This window comes from Pyrgilauda ruficollis, unplaced genomic scaffold, assembly GCF_017590135.1.
Source record: "Pyrgilauda ruficollis isolate IOZ18807 unplaced genomic scaffold, ASM1759013v1 scaffold3, whole genome shotgun sequence".
Lineage (NCBI taxonomy): Eukaryota > Metazoa > Chordata > Aves > Passeriformes > Passeridae > Pyrgilauda > Pyrgilauda ruficollis.
In genome coordinates this window covers 9,676,454-9,694,735 of record NW_024524377.1, presented here as the reverse complement: position 1 = coordinate 9,694,735, position 18,282 = coordinate 9,676,454, and the positions used below count along the sequence as shown (strand labels likewise).

The 18,282-nt window shown below is 46.3% G+C and overlaps 1 protein-coding gene across 1 annotated transcript in view; it reads left to right on the top strand.

Moving 5' to 3' along the window:
* The window catches only part of GLI2 (GLI family zinc finger 2), a 187,813-nt gene that overhangs the window by 154,543 nt on the left and 14,988 nt on the right, over positions 1-18,282 (top strand). The window contains exons 6-10 of the mRNA XM_041473464.1: positions 4,716-4,917; positions 7,009-7,222; positions 8,609-8,722; positions 11,823-11,954; positions 15,463-15,612. Coding sequence (XP_041329398.1) covers positions 4,716-4,917; positions 7,009-7,222; positions 8,609-8,722; positions 11,823-11,954; positions 15,463-15,612 — 812 coding nt within the window. The remainder of the gene's footprint in view (positions 1-4,715; positions 4,918-7,008; positions 7,223-8,608; positions 8,723-11,822; positions 11,955-15,462; positions 15,613-18,282) is intronic.

Sequence of the window (18,282 nt, the reverse complement as noted above, 5' to 3'; positions counted from 1 at the left end):
TTCCTCCCCAGAAAAATATGTGCAGAAGAGAGCAGAAGTCCCAGAGCACCCCATAAGTGCTGTGTCTGGAATCCTGCTGCACTCTGGTTTCTAAAGAATTCAATTTACATATGCAAGTTGGGTCGACTAAACAGTTACCTTGTGGGTTGGGAGTAGAAGAATGCAGCCTTGTCTTTCAGCTAGGATTTGAGGGAAGCATTAGTATTCCTTGAACTGCAAAGTTGATCAGCCTATGGAGAGAAGAAAGAAGGGTCCCAGGGCAGTGTCTGGTGCCAGAACAAATGTCCAGCATCTGCTGCAGTCTAAAAAAGAGGTGTGTTGCCTCTGCAGAAGGAGAGAGGGGAATAAGGAACTGGTTACACAAAGAGTGTTTGTAGTTTATTGCCGCTTATCAGTTATGGGATCATCCTGTGTTTTTATGGGGCCCTTGGTTTTAATTTGATGATGGGAGTGGGGGGGATATTTGTGTACACTTTGGATGGAGTTTTCTTGGTGAATGGTGAGGGAGAGGGACCATTTTGATAACACAGTATTTATCCTGGGGCTTGGCCAGGGGATGGAGGGGAAGCAGTGGCTCTGGCCAGGTTTCAGTGAGGCGGGAGGGGGGGCAGGAAGGGTGTGAGCCATCTGCAGCCCATGTGCCTTACAGGCTCGCATGTTAGGGAGCACATGCCCCTGTTGATCCTGTGCTGTCGTGATCACAGCAACATGTTTGTCTGTAAAGGGTTGCCTGAAATTTCCTTACCCTGAAGGAGCCTCCAGGGAGCTCCCACTGAGTGCCTGGCATTTCCTTTCAGGAGAGCTTTGCTGCCACTATTCCTAGTGTGACATAAGGTCTGAATTCTCACTCCAGAAGAAAACATCTCTTGTAGAATCCCTCTGATAGCCCACAGCCACAGAAGTGGTCAGAGCAGGAACCTCTGCTCCCACCTCCCAAACAAGTCGGGATCTGATCCTGGCCTTGGGCACTGGCATCAGGCACCAGAGTTGGTCCACAAGCTGCCACATGTAAGAGCTGACCATTTGGTCATCACTGGCCTGTTGTGGATTAATCTAAATTTGGGAGGAGTATCCCAGTTTCTGAGCAACTTGTGGATGTGATAATTCATAGGCACCACAGGAAAGTGCCAAGGATACTCTTTCTTCTAGCAAAGAAATCTAGACTTTCCTCCCAGCTCTGAGCTGCCTGGGAACTTCCCCCGACATATTTTCCAAACATCAAAAATTCTTTAAACTAATCCTGTTCATTTGGAGAAGTCAGCATTTTTAAAGGGGAGAGGAGAGAGGAGTGTTAGTGATAAATGTTCCCAAAGTTTTCCATCTGTGTGTCCGAAAAATGGATCCCGCCTTTAGTTACTTCTCTGGGCACAGTCCCTGCTGAACAGTTGTGTGTGATTTTTCTTTTGGAGCAACACTGGACCTCAGGCAGCAGAGGACTTCATTTATGTGCCCCAGTGGCTGTCAGTCAGCCTGTGTTGGACACCTTGCTATGTACAGCCACACAAATGCTGACCACTGCTGCTGCCTGGTACCATTTAACATTCATGCTCCATGTCCTCAGATCAGAAGATTCAGATCAGGCAAACTTTTATTATTTAGAACAATCCCAGTGTTGTTAATCTGCTTTGAAATAATAATTTTGAAAATATTCTCTCTTCCTAAATGCACTAGTGAGCATTTCTTCATGTGCCTAAACTCCTTTTTCATTTCCCAGGTGATTCTCTTCCCAGGCCCTTGGGCAGGCTGTCATTAAGAAGAGAGGAATTGTTCATCCATAGCACGATTTTAGGTCACAGCTTTCTGTGGAAGCCTGCAAGACCTAAGAGGCTTTTGTGTAAAGCATGAGCCCAACCTGTTGGATCTGCTATCAAACATTTCAGACAGCCCACAGTACTTGCAGGATCTAAATTAGAGTGGGCACTAACACAATGCATATTAATGGTTTCGGGCTGGAGAATTCCCAGGAGAGCTTGATAATCTGACATCTTTCCACAGAGTTTTACATGGGCAAAAAATGACAAACCTGTGTGCAGCAGGGAGGAGTGCCCACATTGTCTGCACTGCTAAAACCCAGATTTCTGTTGGACATCAGGTCTTCTTCCCTCTGCAAATTAATGGGGACCAATGGCTGATCCAGCACTGTGAGCATAAATCATGTGAAGGAGGAGCGAGAAATGAGTACAAGGCTTTTCTTTCTATTTAGTAATTTATCAAGGGAAGTGGCACATTAATAAACAGATCTCCCTTGAGATGTGGGAGTAACAGAGATAAATATGACTGTCAAATCTGGCCTGCTTCCTTCTGTTAGAGAAGGAGGAGACTGTGGGAATGCAAATGCAGGAAGCAATATCTGTATCTGGAAATACGCATATTATTTGTAGGACAGAAATCCTGACAACTCATCTGAGATGGGGCCCCATCACACTTGGTGCAGTATGTACAGAATAAAATACAAGCCCTGTCTAAAGGAGCTCATCTAAATGGATGACACTGGGAAATAGGGACACAGAAAGAGGCAGCAACTTGCTCAAGGAAGTGTGGCTGAAGAGGACTGGGAGGAGCACCCAGGTCTTTCCAGGTTGTGGTGCATGTATTGAATCAAGATTCCTTATGGCCAGAGGACCATTATGATCCAGGCCCAAGCAGCCTTCATGTTGTTTGTTCCAGGGCTCTGGCAGGGCTCAGATTTCAGGAACCAGATATGAAGTTTGGGAAGTCTCCATTTCAGCCTTTTGGGCCAGCCTTTGCTGAAGCAAGTTCATTTTCACAATTTGGTTTTGTCCACAGTGGCTCTACAAAGTGGCTGCATCTTTTCTAGCTTCAAGGGAAGTGTCACATAGAGCTAGAGTCTTCCAGCTGCAAGCATTTGGGAAGTTTGAGCCTAGTCCCTCCAAATCATGGAACAGCTTTAACACTCACAGGGTGTTTTTTATAGACTGCTGCCCTTTCTGTTTGCTGCCTGATCTTTGAGTCGTGTTTTCTAGCACCTCTCTGCCCCGTGAGGCTGCACAATGTAGTTGTACAAAATACTGTAACAATGTGTTGAATATATATGCAACAATCTGATTTTTAAGAGAAATTCCAAGTAAATGCATTGCATCTAACAACTCTTGAAGCTGCTTAAGTGTAGAACAAAAGTCACAAGAGTGCTTGGTTCAAGTACCATCTTAGCCTTGGATTTCCAGTGAGATGTTGGGCAAGTCATTTATCTTGTGAGGGTCATGATGGGGACTAAGAGGATGCTGATACTAAACCCCATTGATTACACAGCACCCAGGCATGGTAATGGCAGAGCCACTTTGGTACACGGGTGGGTCACGTGCAAGCTGGGACACTGCGACCCAGCCACTGGTCTCAATGAAATGCTGACACAGACTCCTGTGAGCCAACACAAATCAAGGAATTGTTTGATCACACCAGCAGGACACATCTTACCTCCTTCTACATCCCAGTCACTCTCTCACATACCAGCGCTGTCATCAGGATGGAAAGTTCGTGCTCTTACAAAGTGCCTAGCTTGTATTTGGTGATATGCAGCCAAAATCAGTGCCTTCAACCAGCTAGAGGAAAATGGCTCATACTGCCTGTCTGGGCAGTTCAGTGTTTTATTCACAGCATTTAATAGGATAAACTCATAGCATGCTTTCTGGGGAGACCACCACTGGAAAAGTCAAGTGGTGATACATTGCTGTGCTCATCAATTGAAGGAGCTGGAACAGCTGAGCCCTCCTGCGCCCCTGGGTGGATGGTAGGGATTGCCAGCCAGGACCCATTGCCAAGTGCTATATTTTACCCTCAGGTTTTAATTTTTTTTAAATACACAATCCAAACACTGCTTGCTTTGGAGGGATGAGTCATTCCAGGCAGGGTTTGGATCTGGTACCCTGGTACAGAGGAAGATTGTGATATGGCCCATCTGCAACTCCCTTCCACGCCACCTTAGAGATGTGCAGGTGGGTCAGGCCTGGGCAGAGTTTCCTTTGGGTGAAGTAAGTCGTTCCAGTTAGCGGTGCTGAAACACTGAGGGATGCCAAACTTTTACAGTAGTAACCCATCATGTGTTGCAGATCCATAAATGGGCCTGGCAGGGTTGGAAATTACTTCATGCCTGAATGATTGACAATTGCTAATAGGGTCCAGGCACTGGCAGGTCCCCTCAGAGGGGGAGAGCTTGAACTTTGTGCCTGAGCTGCCAAATTGGTTTTCTTAAAACTCTTAATTTACTTTCAGGGTTTCTGGAGCCTCGCCTCCTTCATTAATTGGATGGTCAGCACTGTGCTCATGCTCGTTTGGTTTCCGTTCCCCCGCACAGGCACACACTCACCATTTGCAATGGTCGCCCGGCTTGGATGTGCAGCTCCCCTGGCCTGCTGCTCCTGACACCGCGTCAACAGGCATGGCTGCGCTCATGGAAACCTTGCAGGCCTTCTCCCTTTTAAGTTAATTTAGTGCCCATGAAAGGGGGTGATGGACAAGATTCTGTGTCCCCTGAGGACAGCAAAGCAAGCGGGCGTTCATGGCGCTGCCCGACCCCTGTGATTCAGCGCCCAGAAGAGAGGAGACCTCCCATCAAAGGGCACTTGGTCTCTGAGCTGCTCCTGGGTCCTGAACATCCCACAGCAATCATGAGTGCAGCAGTTCTCAGCACTTCCAGCCCGCCTGCAGGAAGGGAGCAGCCCTTTGGTCTTGTCTGACAAAGCTTCTCTTTCCTGCAGTGTCCCGGTTTTCGAGCCCGCGGGTGACTCCAAGATTAAGCCGGAAACGAGCCCTGTCTATCTCCCCACTCTCTGATGCCAGCATTGATCTCCAGACAATGATCAGGACCTCCCCAAACTCTCTTGTGGCATATATCAACAACTCCAGGAGCAGTTCAGCAGCGAGTGGCTCCTACGGCCATTTATCTGCCGGGACAATCAGGTAAAGCTCTGGGATCGGCTCCATTCAGCTGAGGAACCATCTGCACGAAAGAAGGGATGATCCTTCAGCAAGGGAGAGCTTCCCTTCCTTGCCGCCTCTGCTTTTGTGCATCAGGGCTGTGTAGCATAGTAAATCAAAGCCCCCATCTGGTATTGCATGTGGAAGGGTATTTTGTGGCATTTGGGGTGGGGTTTCTTTGGCTGGATTGGGGTTATTGGCTACCACGTTTCCAGTAATTACAGTGTGATCATGCCTCCCTGCAAGCAGAAACAGATAATAAATTTATCATAAAAAATGCTCATTGTGAGCAGTTTGACTGGTTAAGAAACACTCTGATTTAAGAGATTGCCCCAAAGTACTCTCCAAATTACTGGCCCACATTCTTAGAAAAAATGTTGCCTGGGTGCACAGAAGAGCCTAATTCTAAAAGCATATTTAAACCAAATCTAAACCCTTGAGTAAAGTTTTGTTCAAATCTTAATTAAAAAGTACTTACATTAGGCGGCTGACTGTTGTCAATCCCTACTGCGATTGCTTCACCCAAGTTTCACAATGTTATTATTCTTTTTGTTACTTAACTGTTAAAAATGTTAGATCTAATTAACACTGATGTTGCAAAGCAGAGGGTTACAAAGATTATGCATGCTTAAAACTTGTGGGGGAAAACAGAGATGTTCTTATTAATAAGTGTAGCATTAATTATGTAAGCTACTTTATCCAGCAGCATAATTTAGAAATTGACTGTAAAATCAAACATAAGGCTGACATAAACAAATTGCAAGTTCTTATCTGGTAATCATATTTTTTCTAGTTTTTTTACCTGTTGTCATTAGCTGCACATACCTGTAGCATCTCAACTTATACTCAGATGTTAAGAGTAATACCTTGTATTTTTAACCAATCAGTAGAGTCCAGGGACTGACCTAATGGTCAACTTTCAGCCTCCAAGGGAATAATCAACTAATAATAAAGAATTTGAACCCCTTGTCAGTGTTCTAAAAATATATCCTAAATGTCAGGATTTGTAAAATGGGTAACATATATAGCAGCCTAACTGCCAGAAATTTGGTATGAAAAGACTTTTTTGTTATTATTTTAACAGCATCTTGGAGGCAGGAATGCAATAGTCTCTCCAAAAGCAAAATTGGTTATTAGGCGTGTTTCTAATTATGGCCCTATTTTCTGATCACACACACCTTGGGCAGTTTTTGTGGTGAAAATACCATGAGGGTAAAGGTTCAGGGCAGCCACTTCTTGAAGGTGGCAAATAATGAATTTTTGGGCAGTCTATGGTTCGTGAATCACACATCTAGAGTTACCACAGAGCATCCTCTGTGCTTCTCTCTCTCTGCCCAGTGGACTTGCCCCTGGGAGTGAATCCCTTTTTTCCAAAAGGAGAGCTTTGCTTTTACTGCTCCCCACTGCTGCATCCTGTCTCAGACCTGTTGCCCCACTTACTGCCCAAGCAGCCAGGAGCGAGTGGTGTTCCTGGTCACTGCTGACCTAGATTGGAGATGAACTAGTGACCTACTTAGGAAGGGTGACATGCTTAGCAGTCCCCTGAGCCAGCACTCCCCTCACCTGAATGCAGAGTAAATTGCATGGTTTTGGACTGTGTTAAGTGTGGATACTTATTCATCCCTGCTGTAATCTGGGCCAGGTGAGCCAGGTGATGCTTGTTTTTCATATCCAGGTTAACATAACCCCAAAGCTGCAAGTTTGCAAAAGAGGTCTGCCTGGGAAAACCCAGGAGCCTTGGGGCTGCAAAGCCAGATTTGCCCAAGTCCCATCCTCTTATGAACTCCCAAGGGCTTTTGTTGGGCTTTTTTACAGAGTAAGCAAAGAAATCACAATCAGTGTAATGCTTGTGTCAAAATGATTCACAAGTTTGCTGAGGCAGGTGCAAGTCAAATAGTGACTTTGCAGTAAAGCAGGCAGTCAGGCTTATCCTGGCATTGGAGGCATCTATCTGGGCATTACAGCCTGGTTCCTGGAGCCTCCAAGAAGCCAAATTTGAATCAGTGACTGCCTAATATGGTAAATATTGTTTAAAATAACTCCTCATCATTTCTCTTTCTCCTGTTGCTGCAGTCCTGCATTCAGCTTCCCCCACCCGCTTAACCCCGTGACATACCAGCAGATCCTGACCCAGCAAAGAGGCCTGAGCTCAGCCTTTGGACACACTCCTCCCCTGATCCAGCCATCCCCAACCTTCCCCACACGGCAGCACATGGCAGTCATCTCCGTGAACCCATCACCAGCACAGAGCAGCAGCAACAGCAACTGCATCTCCGACTCCAGCCAGGTAGGAACAGCCATCCTGCATGGCACGTGTGGAAATGGAGGCACCTTCTCCATGGGACATGGGCTTCCCCTCATGGTGATTGTGGGAGTTTAACAATTCTCTTTTGTACTCACTCTGTCCTTTTTTGTTGCTTTTTCCTTTTCCTGGCAAGTGTTTCTGAATTAGTCACAGACAAATTTTGCATTCATCTCCCTTCCTTGCATCTACCCTTGCAGAAACCAAAGGCTTTGGTCTATCAAAGTATTGAACACAATATGCAAGGTCATCCTAGGCAGGAAATCTCCTTGAACATGCTATATCCTATGAAATTGAGGGAAATCTTCTTTTTCAGTAGTTTTTTTCTCAGTGTGTCCCTGCTGTTGATTTTTACTGCTAAATTTTGCAAAACCAGGGGCCAGATTTTGAAAACTAGGAATGAGATCCCACACCTTAAATGCATCCTTACTAATACCTGTGAGCACACAAGCACATATATGTGTGCACAAGCCCTGCATATGCACTGAGTTAGTGAATATGCCTAGCACATTCTTAATAATTTTTCTTTTCCACATACTTTCTTTCCAAGTCTGAATTGCAGTTGCTTTTCTCCCCGAAGACTTACTTCAATGTATGTAACTCCCATTTCAATTTGTTGTTTTAGTAGTATCATACTGACGTTTTAAGACTGGTTTATTGTTTTAGGGTTTCTCATGGCTGCTGCACTGCAAACTCTGTTATTGCAGGTTATTTGATTGATTGGTTTTGTCTTCTCCTTACAAACTGGCTAACAAAATAATGTGGCTGGAAGGAGTTCTGCCTCTGTCTAAAAATTTGCAGGACCAATCTTGAGCAATTAGCAAGAGTATTTAAAATGTTAATATTCCAATTTCATGCACATACAATGGGATGTTTTTTCTCCTGAAATTGTTCTTATTTTTTAAGAGCTTAGCAAATTAGACACATAGTCTTTCATGGACACAGGATGCCAGAGCCCTCACTTATAACCAGAGCCCCCTGCTTCCCCCAGGAATTAATTTTCTCAACAAATCATTTTGTCACATTGAGAAATAAAACTGGCTTGGGTGGGGGTTGTATAAGGCTTTGATGGCTATGCCATGGACTGGATTGCTCTGAAACAGAGCAGCAGTGGTGAGGCCACGCTCGCCAGTGAGCCTGCAGAAGCTGGGGCTGCCCTTGATTCTTCTTACCTCTCTCCCATCCCTCTGCCTTACACAAACCCACATGAGCTGGTTTTCATATGAGCCCCAGACCAACCCTGCTTTCCCCTGCCCCTCCTAATGCTCAATCTTGACTGATTTTAAAGTTAGTTTTCAATGAGGAAGTGGCCCACTGTCTGTGTGTCATCCCAAACCCCCGTGCCATTTCTTGCCTGGTTTTCTTTCCTAGAGCAAGCAGAGCAGTGAATCGGCCGTGAGCAGCACCGTCAATCCAGTAATTAACAAACGCAGCAAAGTCAAGACTGAAGTTGAGGGCTTGCCCCCAGTGTCCCCAAACACACAGGTAACCTCCCTGCTGTGAGCCATGTTGTGGGGTTGAGGTGGTGAGCTGCTGGGTCTCATCTTTGGGAATGATCCTCTTGGCATCTTTTGTTGTAGCTGGATTACTCCAGCAAAATCTGCCAGGCAGGCAAGTGTCTCTTGGAGCACAAAGCCCAGGAAGGGACAGGGCAGAGCTGCAGTGACTTGAGTGAAGCATTCCATGGGTACTTGAGACTCAGCTTGCTGTTGCTGTGCTTGGATAGGAAAAAAAAGGAGAGAGCAAATATATCAAGTGCAATAATGTAAAAATGATGTCTGAGTTTTCTGTGCTGCAAAGCAAGCAGTATTAGTGTCTCAGAGCAAACATAGATTATGAGGGAAACTTGCATGTAGGTAGAAAGCTTGCAAAAAAAGGATGACTTCTTGATTCAACAAGGAATTGCTCCTAGAAACATCCTTTACACTGGTGACACAACATTTGACACCAAGAAGGGCCCAGAGGCCTTTGCTTTCTTTCTGGAGCCCTGTGATTGCAAACTGCTTAATGGCTGACAGTATCCATCTGACCGTCCTTTATCACAACTGTAAACTATCAGGAGTGCTCTGGGCACTTCATTTTCATGAAATATTAAGCCATGTTATTGTCAAGCGAATGGAAGAGTTGATGACAAATTTCTCCTTCTGCCCTGGTTCAGGAGCAGGTCTCAGCATGATGCATGGGGACAGCAACGTGTGCAGTCATCAGGGGGCTGGTAAAATTGATGAAGATAGCATATCAGGGAAAGATAAACATGCTGTAGTCAGCACAATTAGGGCAAAGAGGCACCTCTCTGGAGCTTTGAGTTTAGGAGTACATCTACACACTGCTGCAAAATCACATGCCCTGAAAAACCAATCTGGCCACCTCCTGGCCTAACAGGGCAATGTGTTTATTTCTTCCAGCAAATGAAAAAATATTTGAAAGCCATCATTTGCTTTCTCAAAGCATGTGTTAGTGGAGGAGCTGTGGGACAGACAGCTGCTTGCTCAATGGCTGCCATCCTCTGTGCACTGCTCCATGCAAAGCCGTGTGCTCCCAGCTTGGGAGTGCTTGGATAGCGCCAGCTTGGCTCACCCCTGCAGCCCTGCTCCAGGGGTTTTATCCACTGGGCCTTAAAAACACTGAAATTGGCACTGAATGGAGCAGTTTAAAGTAATGCAATGAGATTTTATTAGAATAGCAAGGTGAAATTAGGGGTAGGAAAATGCACGCTGATCATCTAATAGTTCCTAATGAGGCGGTATGTGAAGTAATTCCCCAAGAGACGTGTAGGTTCCACATCTTGCAGTATTTCAGTATTGACTGGGAAATTACTAGAAGGCACCATATAAAAGCCCATTCTTGGCGAGGAGAACAGATTAAAAAACTGAATATAGTGGGTGTCTACTCTGGTCTAAGCAAGAAGAATTAATTAAATTTAGAAATTCCTTTTCTGCAGGAGACTGTGCTGAAAAGTTGTGTTACAGTCAGTTAGTAATTGACTGATCTACTTTTTGCTGACTATGAAGTTATCTATCCCCAAAAATGTGCATGTTTTGTTTTGGAAATGCTGCATTTGAAACACCTCATGTGAGTTGTGGTTTGGGTGTTTGCAATCCTTGGCAAGACAGTATCTCCCATGAGGCTTGTGCTGTAAAAAATACAATCAGACAAGATTTGTGGGACACAGCGAGGTACCAGGCATGAGGGACCTGTGTTACTGAACTTCTGCAGTGCCACAAGAGAGCTCCAGTACAGATTCAGACTAGCATTGGACTAGCTAGAAATGAAAGAAGTCAATAATTTTCAACAAATTGAATTGTTACAGTTCTGTTTTTCCAATAGTAAGTATAAAAATTTTGGCAAAGTAAGATTTTTAGTAGAAAATTACAGTTGTCCGGGAACTGCACTTTGCACAGAGACAAACATTAAAAAAAATCAGTGTTTAAAGCTCAAACAAGTAGGAGTGGCAGGGAAAAAAAAGCTGCTGTTTGAACTTTCTCAGACTATTGCTCTGGGCTCTGGTATAGTTTGAATCTCCAGAAGTCTTTCTGTAAATTACTACAGTTTCCTGTCCCAACAGCCACCTTGCAATATTTTTTTTTTTTAATAAGAGTTAATTAAAACAAATCTCTTCTGTCTGAAGGTGTCCTGGAGGCAGGATGCTTTGTGCTAGGCAACAGTAGTATCTGGGAGGAAAGGGAATGAAGGGGGTCAAAACCTACAGGGTTTTGTCTTGCTAGATTCCCAAGCCAGTACTGGGTGCTGGTGGCCTTGTCTGTAGTGCAGGTATTGATGCATGCAGAGTTGACAGTTGTCCTTACTCACATTTGTACTAACTATGTTGTATGTTGCACTGTTGTGTAGTTGCCCACGCTTTAATCCTAGCAGCCAGAACAAAAATCTTCTGCGCTTCATTTAGCACTGAGGAGCTGACTAGACAGAGAAGTTAAGGAGAGAGCTCACAGTGTAGCCAGCATAAAAGTAACTCATTTATGAGTCCAAAGTCCCAGAAGCTCTGTTCTGCAACCTACTCTTCACTGGGTCTTGCTCAAGCTTTCCAAATTCCCTTCTCAGAGAAGTGCTTTGAGAGCTCGACACTTTGTCCCTATGGAGCATCCTGCAGGCATAAATCTTTGGGTTAGGTATCATTTTCTCATCTACTGAGAGATGCAGAAAACAGGAACCCCCTGCCCAGCCCGTGTCAGGTGAGCGTGGGCTCTGGTCTCTGACTGCCCTGTGATTTCTTTATACTCATGTTTCTCCACTGCCCAGACCAGTTGTTTTGCTCAAGCATAGAGTACAACCAAAGGTCAGAAGCCAGCTTTTTCCTTTTTTCAGTTTTTCCTGGGACTGCCCATGATCCAGCTGAATCCAGGCACTGCTTCAACAGTGACTTCGGGGTGTTTCATATTTTGTTGTCAGCTCTGATCCACTTCTGCCAAAATCCTGTAGCTCCTTATTTCACAGTAATTGTGGATGTTATGTAGCCACAGCAAGCATGGTTTTGTGATCAGTTGATACTTGCCCTGTAATCTATGAGTGATGGAGGAATTCAGATGAAAGAAGTTCACCTTATACAATGCACCGTTATGTGTTGCAGGAGCATCTGACAGACCTGAAAGAAGATCTTGATAAGGATGAATGTAAACAGGAGCCTGAGGTTATTTATGAGACTAACTGCCACTGGGAAGGGTGCACAAAGGAATATGACACTCAGGAGCAGCTCGTCCATGTGAGTAATGGTTGGGAGGAAACCCCAGCGATAAATTTGGGTTTCTGTTCACTTGTCCTCATTTTTTATCACTAGCTGCTGTACAGCCAGAGCTCACCCTGGGAGCTACTAAAGGTGCAAATCAGAGATACGGTGTGTAAACACTGCCAAAGCAGGTCGCTGCTCCCCGAGGAGTTCAGCTGAAAGAAGCCTCTCATAGATTATGTGATATTGCTCCCTTCTCAGCTGCTGAGGCTGCACTTTCAGTCTCCCTTGTGCATGGCCCAATGACAGAAGGCTCAGTGCAGAAGACTGGATCAGAAAATGGGGAAAGGGGCTGAGCCCTTCCCACCGAGGCACACCAGCTATGCATCAGGGATCATCTATGCTGTCCTCAGTCCTAGTCCAGCCTGGGAAAGCTTCTCTAATGCTGCTGTTAATGAGCTGTGGAGCCATATCACTTAGAGGCTGTTGACCTGCTCAGCTCATCCCTCCCACAGAAACAGAGCACTTTCAGACTTTGGAGATATGCTCCAGTGTCTGAAGTACAGAAAGTGGGTTGATTTTCTAAAACTTGGGCAACAGGGCTTCCATAATCACAGTGATGTTCCCAAACCAGTGTCAGAAGTGCTCTCTGAAGGATCCCCAAACCAAGTCATTAATCAGATTTTCAGTTCTAATTAATTCCAAGAACCTTTTGTATGCTTTGCTTCATCTGGGTATCCACCACTTGGTTTCCTTTGGCTTCTGGGGTCAACAAATTCCTCATCCTCAGGGAAGTGCCTGTGAAATCAAACATGATCTGTGTCCAAGTCCCATTTTGCTCCCAGCCCAACACCCTCCCAGTCCTTATTTTGGGTCTGTGGTGCGAATTGTATTTCTTTGAAGCCAGCCCATATCTGCTGGGAATTCACCAGCCCAGCAACCCTTATGCTTGCAGCAGAGTTTTGGATTAAACACATTTTGCAACAGGAGCTGCTACTTTTTCCTTTTCCTTCAGCTTTTAGATGCTTGTCTCAGACAGGCTCCCAGCTTGCCAGGGGCCACACGTGCAGCTCACATGTAGCCCCCTTCCTGAGGGCTTGTGCCAGCTTTCACCATTTTTTATATACCTTCATTTTGGATACATTTAGATGCCCCCAAATTGGCATCAGTCACCATTTGTCCGTGTTCTGCACACAAACATTGTGCAGAGGGACTACACTCTAAATTATAATTTTGGGCACATGTTCTTCTTCCATCTAAGGCTAGTGCCTGCCCATCTCTGCCAGAAGCCACTGGTTCAGTGCGTCAAGTCCTTGAGTACAGACAGATTTGGAAATGGTTTTCAAGGCCAGTTGAGTGATAAGGTGCTTAATGGGTTGCACATTGCATGCCATGGGGCATTGCTTTTTTGGGGTTCAACCACAGCATGCCTGTCAGATGGGCTGGGCTCACACATGTCCAGCAGTTTTTGTGTGTTTCCCTCTCAGATGTACAAAAAACTAACTCTGCCCAGAGTAAAGTGCAGAGCACCAGGCAGCTCAGCACAATTCCAGAAAAAAAAAAAAAAAAACAAAAATAAACAAAGAAAAACACTTGATGAAATATCCCAAGATTTTCCTAAATTTGGAAGGTTACAAAAATTGAAGTCTTCTGTACTGTGATTACTAGCAACATGGGGTTGTGGATTTGGGATGCCCAAAATACACACGCAAATGAAATACAGATGTCATGGGCCAGCTTCTGAGAAGGTGCAATCTCACTATGCGTGGAAAAACTCTAGTCTGTGTGCAGAGCAAAGTACCTGAGTGAGCAGGGTCTGTTCTTCATACACAGTATGCTTGTGGCAGAAGTGCATGTCAACCGGGAGCAGCAGCAGTCATGACATATTTTTGCAAACATTGCTGCTGTTCCCAACCTCAAAGGTCACACTCAATTTGAGAGAAGCCCAAGCAAAGCATTCAGCCAGGTAGGGGCTAAGGAGCTGTAGCTGAAGTGGGGTGAGCTGTGCAACTCCTCCTACACCATGTGATGGGAAGCAGACGTTGCCTAGACAGGGGGTGAATAGTGCTGAATGGGGGCTACAGTTCCCTTTCTGTAAATGTTCTTCCTCTGGCTCAAACAAGACAAAAAGGGTAAGCCTGTGCTCTCCCACACTCCCAGCTTTGCTGTGCATAGTCTTGGTTGCAAGTTAGACTCCCACACGAGCAGAGCCTGGAGATGTATCTCCCCAGTCTGGTCTGGACATGGTTTATCATGTCCATGGGTGTCTGGGAAGGTTCATCAGATTTCCACCATCTGAGGCTAAAATCTGTTGTTGTAAAACCAGAACTGTAGGCAGCAGGACTCTAAACCCATACAAAACTGCTCCCAAACCCAGGCTCCCCCAGCTCTCCCCACACACCTTCTCTTGTCTCTGGGTAGTACTGGGACCCCAGGCAACAGCACCCTGACCCCAGGATTGGACTGCAGCACACAGAACACTGAGACTGGATTCAGCTGGAACTGTGAAGGCTGATGAATCTGTTTTAATGTACTTTTGTGTCCTCGTGCTGCCTCACTGCCCCAGGAGAGTCTCATCCCTAGCTGCAACATGTGTGCCTGGCCTTAGCCAGGGGACGAAGGCGGGGGCTGGAAAAGATCTCAGCACAAAAAAAGTCAAAACCCAAAACCAAAGTGGTTTATTTTAGGATTTCCTGTCAGTGAATGTCTTCTGAAAACACAGGAGCGAGGACAGGCATTATTTTTGGCAATGAGACCCCATTCAGAGAGACAAGACAGCCGCGGGAATGGCGCTGCCGACGGGCTGGCCCCTGGCTCTGTTTATTTTTGGCAGGGCTTCATCTGCCCTGCACTGGGAAAAAACAGCCCACTTATCCATACCAGGGTGGATGAAGGCACCATTCTGGATCTGGCTTTTCAACACTCCAGCACAGAATTTCATGGGCCTGAGTAATTAGCAGTAATGGAGCTCTCCCTGCTGCATAGCTCTTAGATGCTGTCATTTCCTGCCAGCCACCAGCTCTGGAAGGCAGGTGGATGTCATGGGGCCAGCATATGGACTTAGATGCATAGGATCATTTAGGTTGGAAACAACCTTTAAGATTATTGAATCCAACCAAGGCTTCTCTCCTGTCCGTCATCCTCCAGCAGCATCCCAGGAAGGGGTCTCAGGTGTGTAAATGCAGCACAGGAGGGTTCAGCAGAAACAAAAATTACTCTGTCATCCCTGTCAAGAGTGGCATCAAGCAGCTGGGGGCACACTGAGAGGGCTGCCTTCTCCCAAAAGCTCCATTGCTTTTGCAAACCTCCCATTTTTAGCCTGCTTTGTACCGAGTGTGCTGGGTGCTGCACACCTTTGTGTGCAGGACACACCAGATCACAGTGCTGGGTCCATGTCCCTGGTGTCACCTGTGCACCTGGCACCCAGGTGCTGCAGTGCCTGACAAGCACTGGGGAGGGAACATCTGCCTCTTGGAGCACTGTGCATGATTCACTGGCATCAGCTCTTCCAGGAGTGACCTGGTTTTCTTTTCTCTCCTACCAGCACATCAACAACGATCACATCCACGGGGAGAAGAAGGAGTTTGTCTGCCGCTGGCAGGACTGCACACGGGAGCAGAAGCCCTTCAAGGCTCAGTACATGTTGGTGGTGCACATGCGAAGGCACACGGGAGAGAAGCCACATAAGTGCACGGTGAGCTGGCAGGGCACGTCTCACTTGGCAAGTGGGACACCAGGCTGGGGTGGTCACAAAAATGTGGTTGCAGACGTGTGCATGGCTTCAGGTAGGGCTCTGCCAGGCCAGCCACTGGCAGTGGCTCAGAGCCAGTCCAGCCCTCTGTGTCTGGGTTACAGCTACTTGCAGGTTAGACCCTGGGGGCAAGAGGACAAGAGGTTGAGGAGTGTGGTTGAGGTTTTAGTGGGCAAAACTGCTTTTCCTTGGGAAGAGCTATCTCAGAACTATCACAGAGATCCAAAGCAACTCAGGACAAGTCACTTAAGGTGAAAATCCAGCCAATTTAGTTGCCTACGTCCAAGAAAGAAATCCAGTAATGCCACACTATGGGGAGCTGCCTACCCCTGGTTGTGTCTAACCTGGCATCATCCACTACAGCTGCTGGGAATGCAAGATTCCCTCATCCACAGACCCAAGCATGCCCACATGCCTCTTTCTAGCCTGGGAATCTAGGCCAACACCTCCTGCCTCTGCTCTCCTAATGCAGAGATGAGGTTAAGCCATAGGTGCTTAAACCCCAAGAAGGGCTCAGTCCCCTGACCTTCTGCATACCAGCAGCACTGTGTCTAGGGTTCAGCTGCCTGAGGAAGAGTATGGGGTACTGTTTTGTATCTCAGCCCTGTGGGTGCAGGCTCACTGACCACATGGGAGAGCTGGGCTCTCCTCCTCCTTTGCCTCAAGATATGAAATCCCATATGTGCCTTCACAGTTGGAGCCTCTCACCACACTGCTTGCGGATGTGGGGCAGCCAAGGATGCCTGATGCAAGGCACAAGAGGGAGGCAAGGTTATGGAATTCAGTGACTGTAGTCCGCTGTTGGGAGAGGTGTTCACAGTCTCCTTCCTCATCTCCTCCAGCCTTTATTCCTCCCAAAGGTCTTTTCCTCCCTGTCTTTTGTTATCCTCTGCTCTCTGCCTTCTCCTCCTGATGGCATTTTGTACCTCCTCTGTGGTCAGCATTGCACTGTTTCTCTCCCCAGAGTCTTGGGGATGAGTCTCTCCCTCTTCAGCAAATATCTGAGCCCTCCTCTCATATCTGCCTCCTCTTCTGCTCTATTAGCCAATTCCAGCCCTGCTTGCTCCCTGGCTCTGCCCCAGCTCCTGCTTACAAATATTAGGATATGTATGATTTGCTTGCTGCATGACTCCTTTATCAATCTTCCAGCCTTGTGTTCATTTAATTTAGAGCATAAGCTCCCCCAGGGCACAGGGCCATGTCCTTTGTTTTAATCTTCTAAAGCACTTTGCCCAGTCTAGTGCTTTACCAATCTTCCTTAAAAGTATCAAGAAATATTGATTGTTGGTGCATACAAAGTGAGCACTGAGGGCAAGTCTAGCCTGCCCTTGTAGGCAGAGGGACTCAGGAGACAAAAGCAGCATTGGCTGAATCCTCTTTAGTGCTGTGGTCAAGCAGGGAAAAACACTGCTGCACAATCCTGCCTCAGTTTAGTCACCCTGGCGCAATGGCAAGGCTGTGTTTGAGTCTCAAGTCATCCTCTGCCTCCTGGAGAACTGCAGGCCCTCCATGTGCAGTATGTTGCAGCAACTGTCCCCAAACTGGAGAACCACCAGTTCCAGATGTCTGGGATAATGGCAGTTCTGCAGACGGTGCCCTTCTGTGGCAGAGCATTCCTTGTCCAAGTCTGGCAGTGATTTTTCAAAGCAACATTGGTTTCAGACAAGAAGTTTGTGGTGTACATAAAGCTACAGATGAGCCCAGTTGCAGCCTGGGATTTAGTTAAGGATTATTCAACAGATGACAGCTAGAACTCCCACTGGCATAATCAAATCCACACGTAAGGGTGGGAACAACTGCTTTGAACATGCACAGGCTGCTTTGCTGTGAAGCTTTTATTTGAAAATATGGCCTTAGAACTTTTGCTCTTAATAACTGCATTTTTGTGTCAGTATCCAGCAAAACTAGAATGGACGCATGAGTTGTCTCATGCTGAGTTCCCTTTGTTTTCCAGCAAGAGGAATGATGTATTTCAGTAACTGTAAGTGACTTGAGTTGTAAAGGATTGTTTGTACAGGGCAAGAGAAGAAAGAGATATACTGTGCTACCTCAGAGCTGTGGCATGTTCTGTGGGACAAATGGGCTAATGAAAGTTGTCTGAGGAAGAGAAACTGGATCCATCCTGCCCTGAAAAAGCTGTGGAAGGAATCAGCTCTTGCAGGATGCTCCTACTGCATCCTACAGGATGCTGCTTGTTGAAATTTAAAGGGTGTTTTTTGTATAGGAAGTACAGTCTGGGCTTTTCAATGCTCCCAGCTGAACAGGCAGTGCAACATTGAGCTAGAATTTGTAAGGGAGCCTTGCATTTCTTAAAACCTGCCACTTGTTTTGTCAAAGCACTTTAGAGACTCGTTGGTTGGAGGTAAAATCCTCCCATGCTGAGACAGGGCAGGTGCAGGGAGAACCTCCAGCCCAGCCAGAATGGAGGGTGGCAGGACTTTAATCACCCGAAGCCTCACCACGTCTCACAAGCTGCTCCTTCTCATTGTGTGGGCAGCTGGTTTTCTTCCAGGAGGAAGGTTCCTGGCCTGTTTTGTCATCCAAAAATCCATCTGTCTTCAAGATTTAGAGTCTTGTTTTTTAAACTGGTAATGTCAGACAGCCTGACCACAG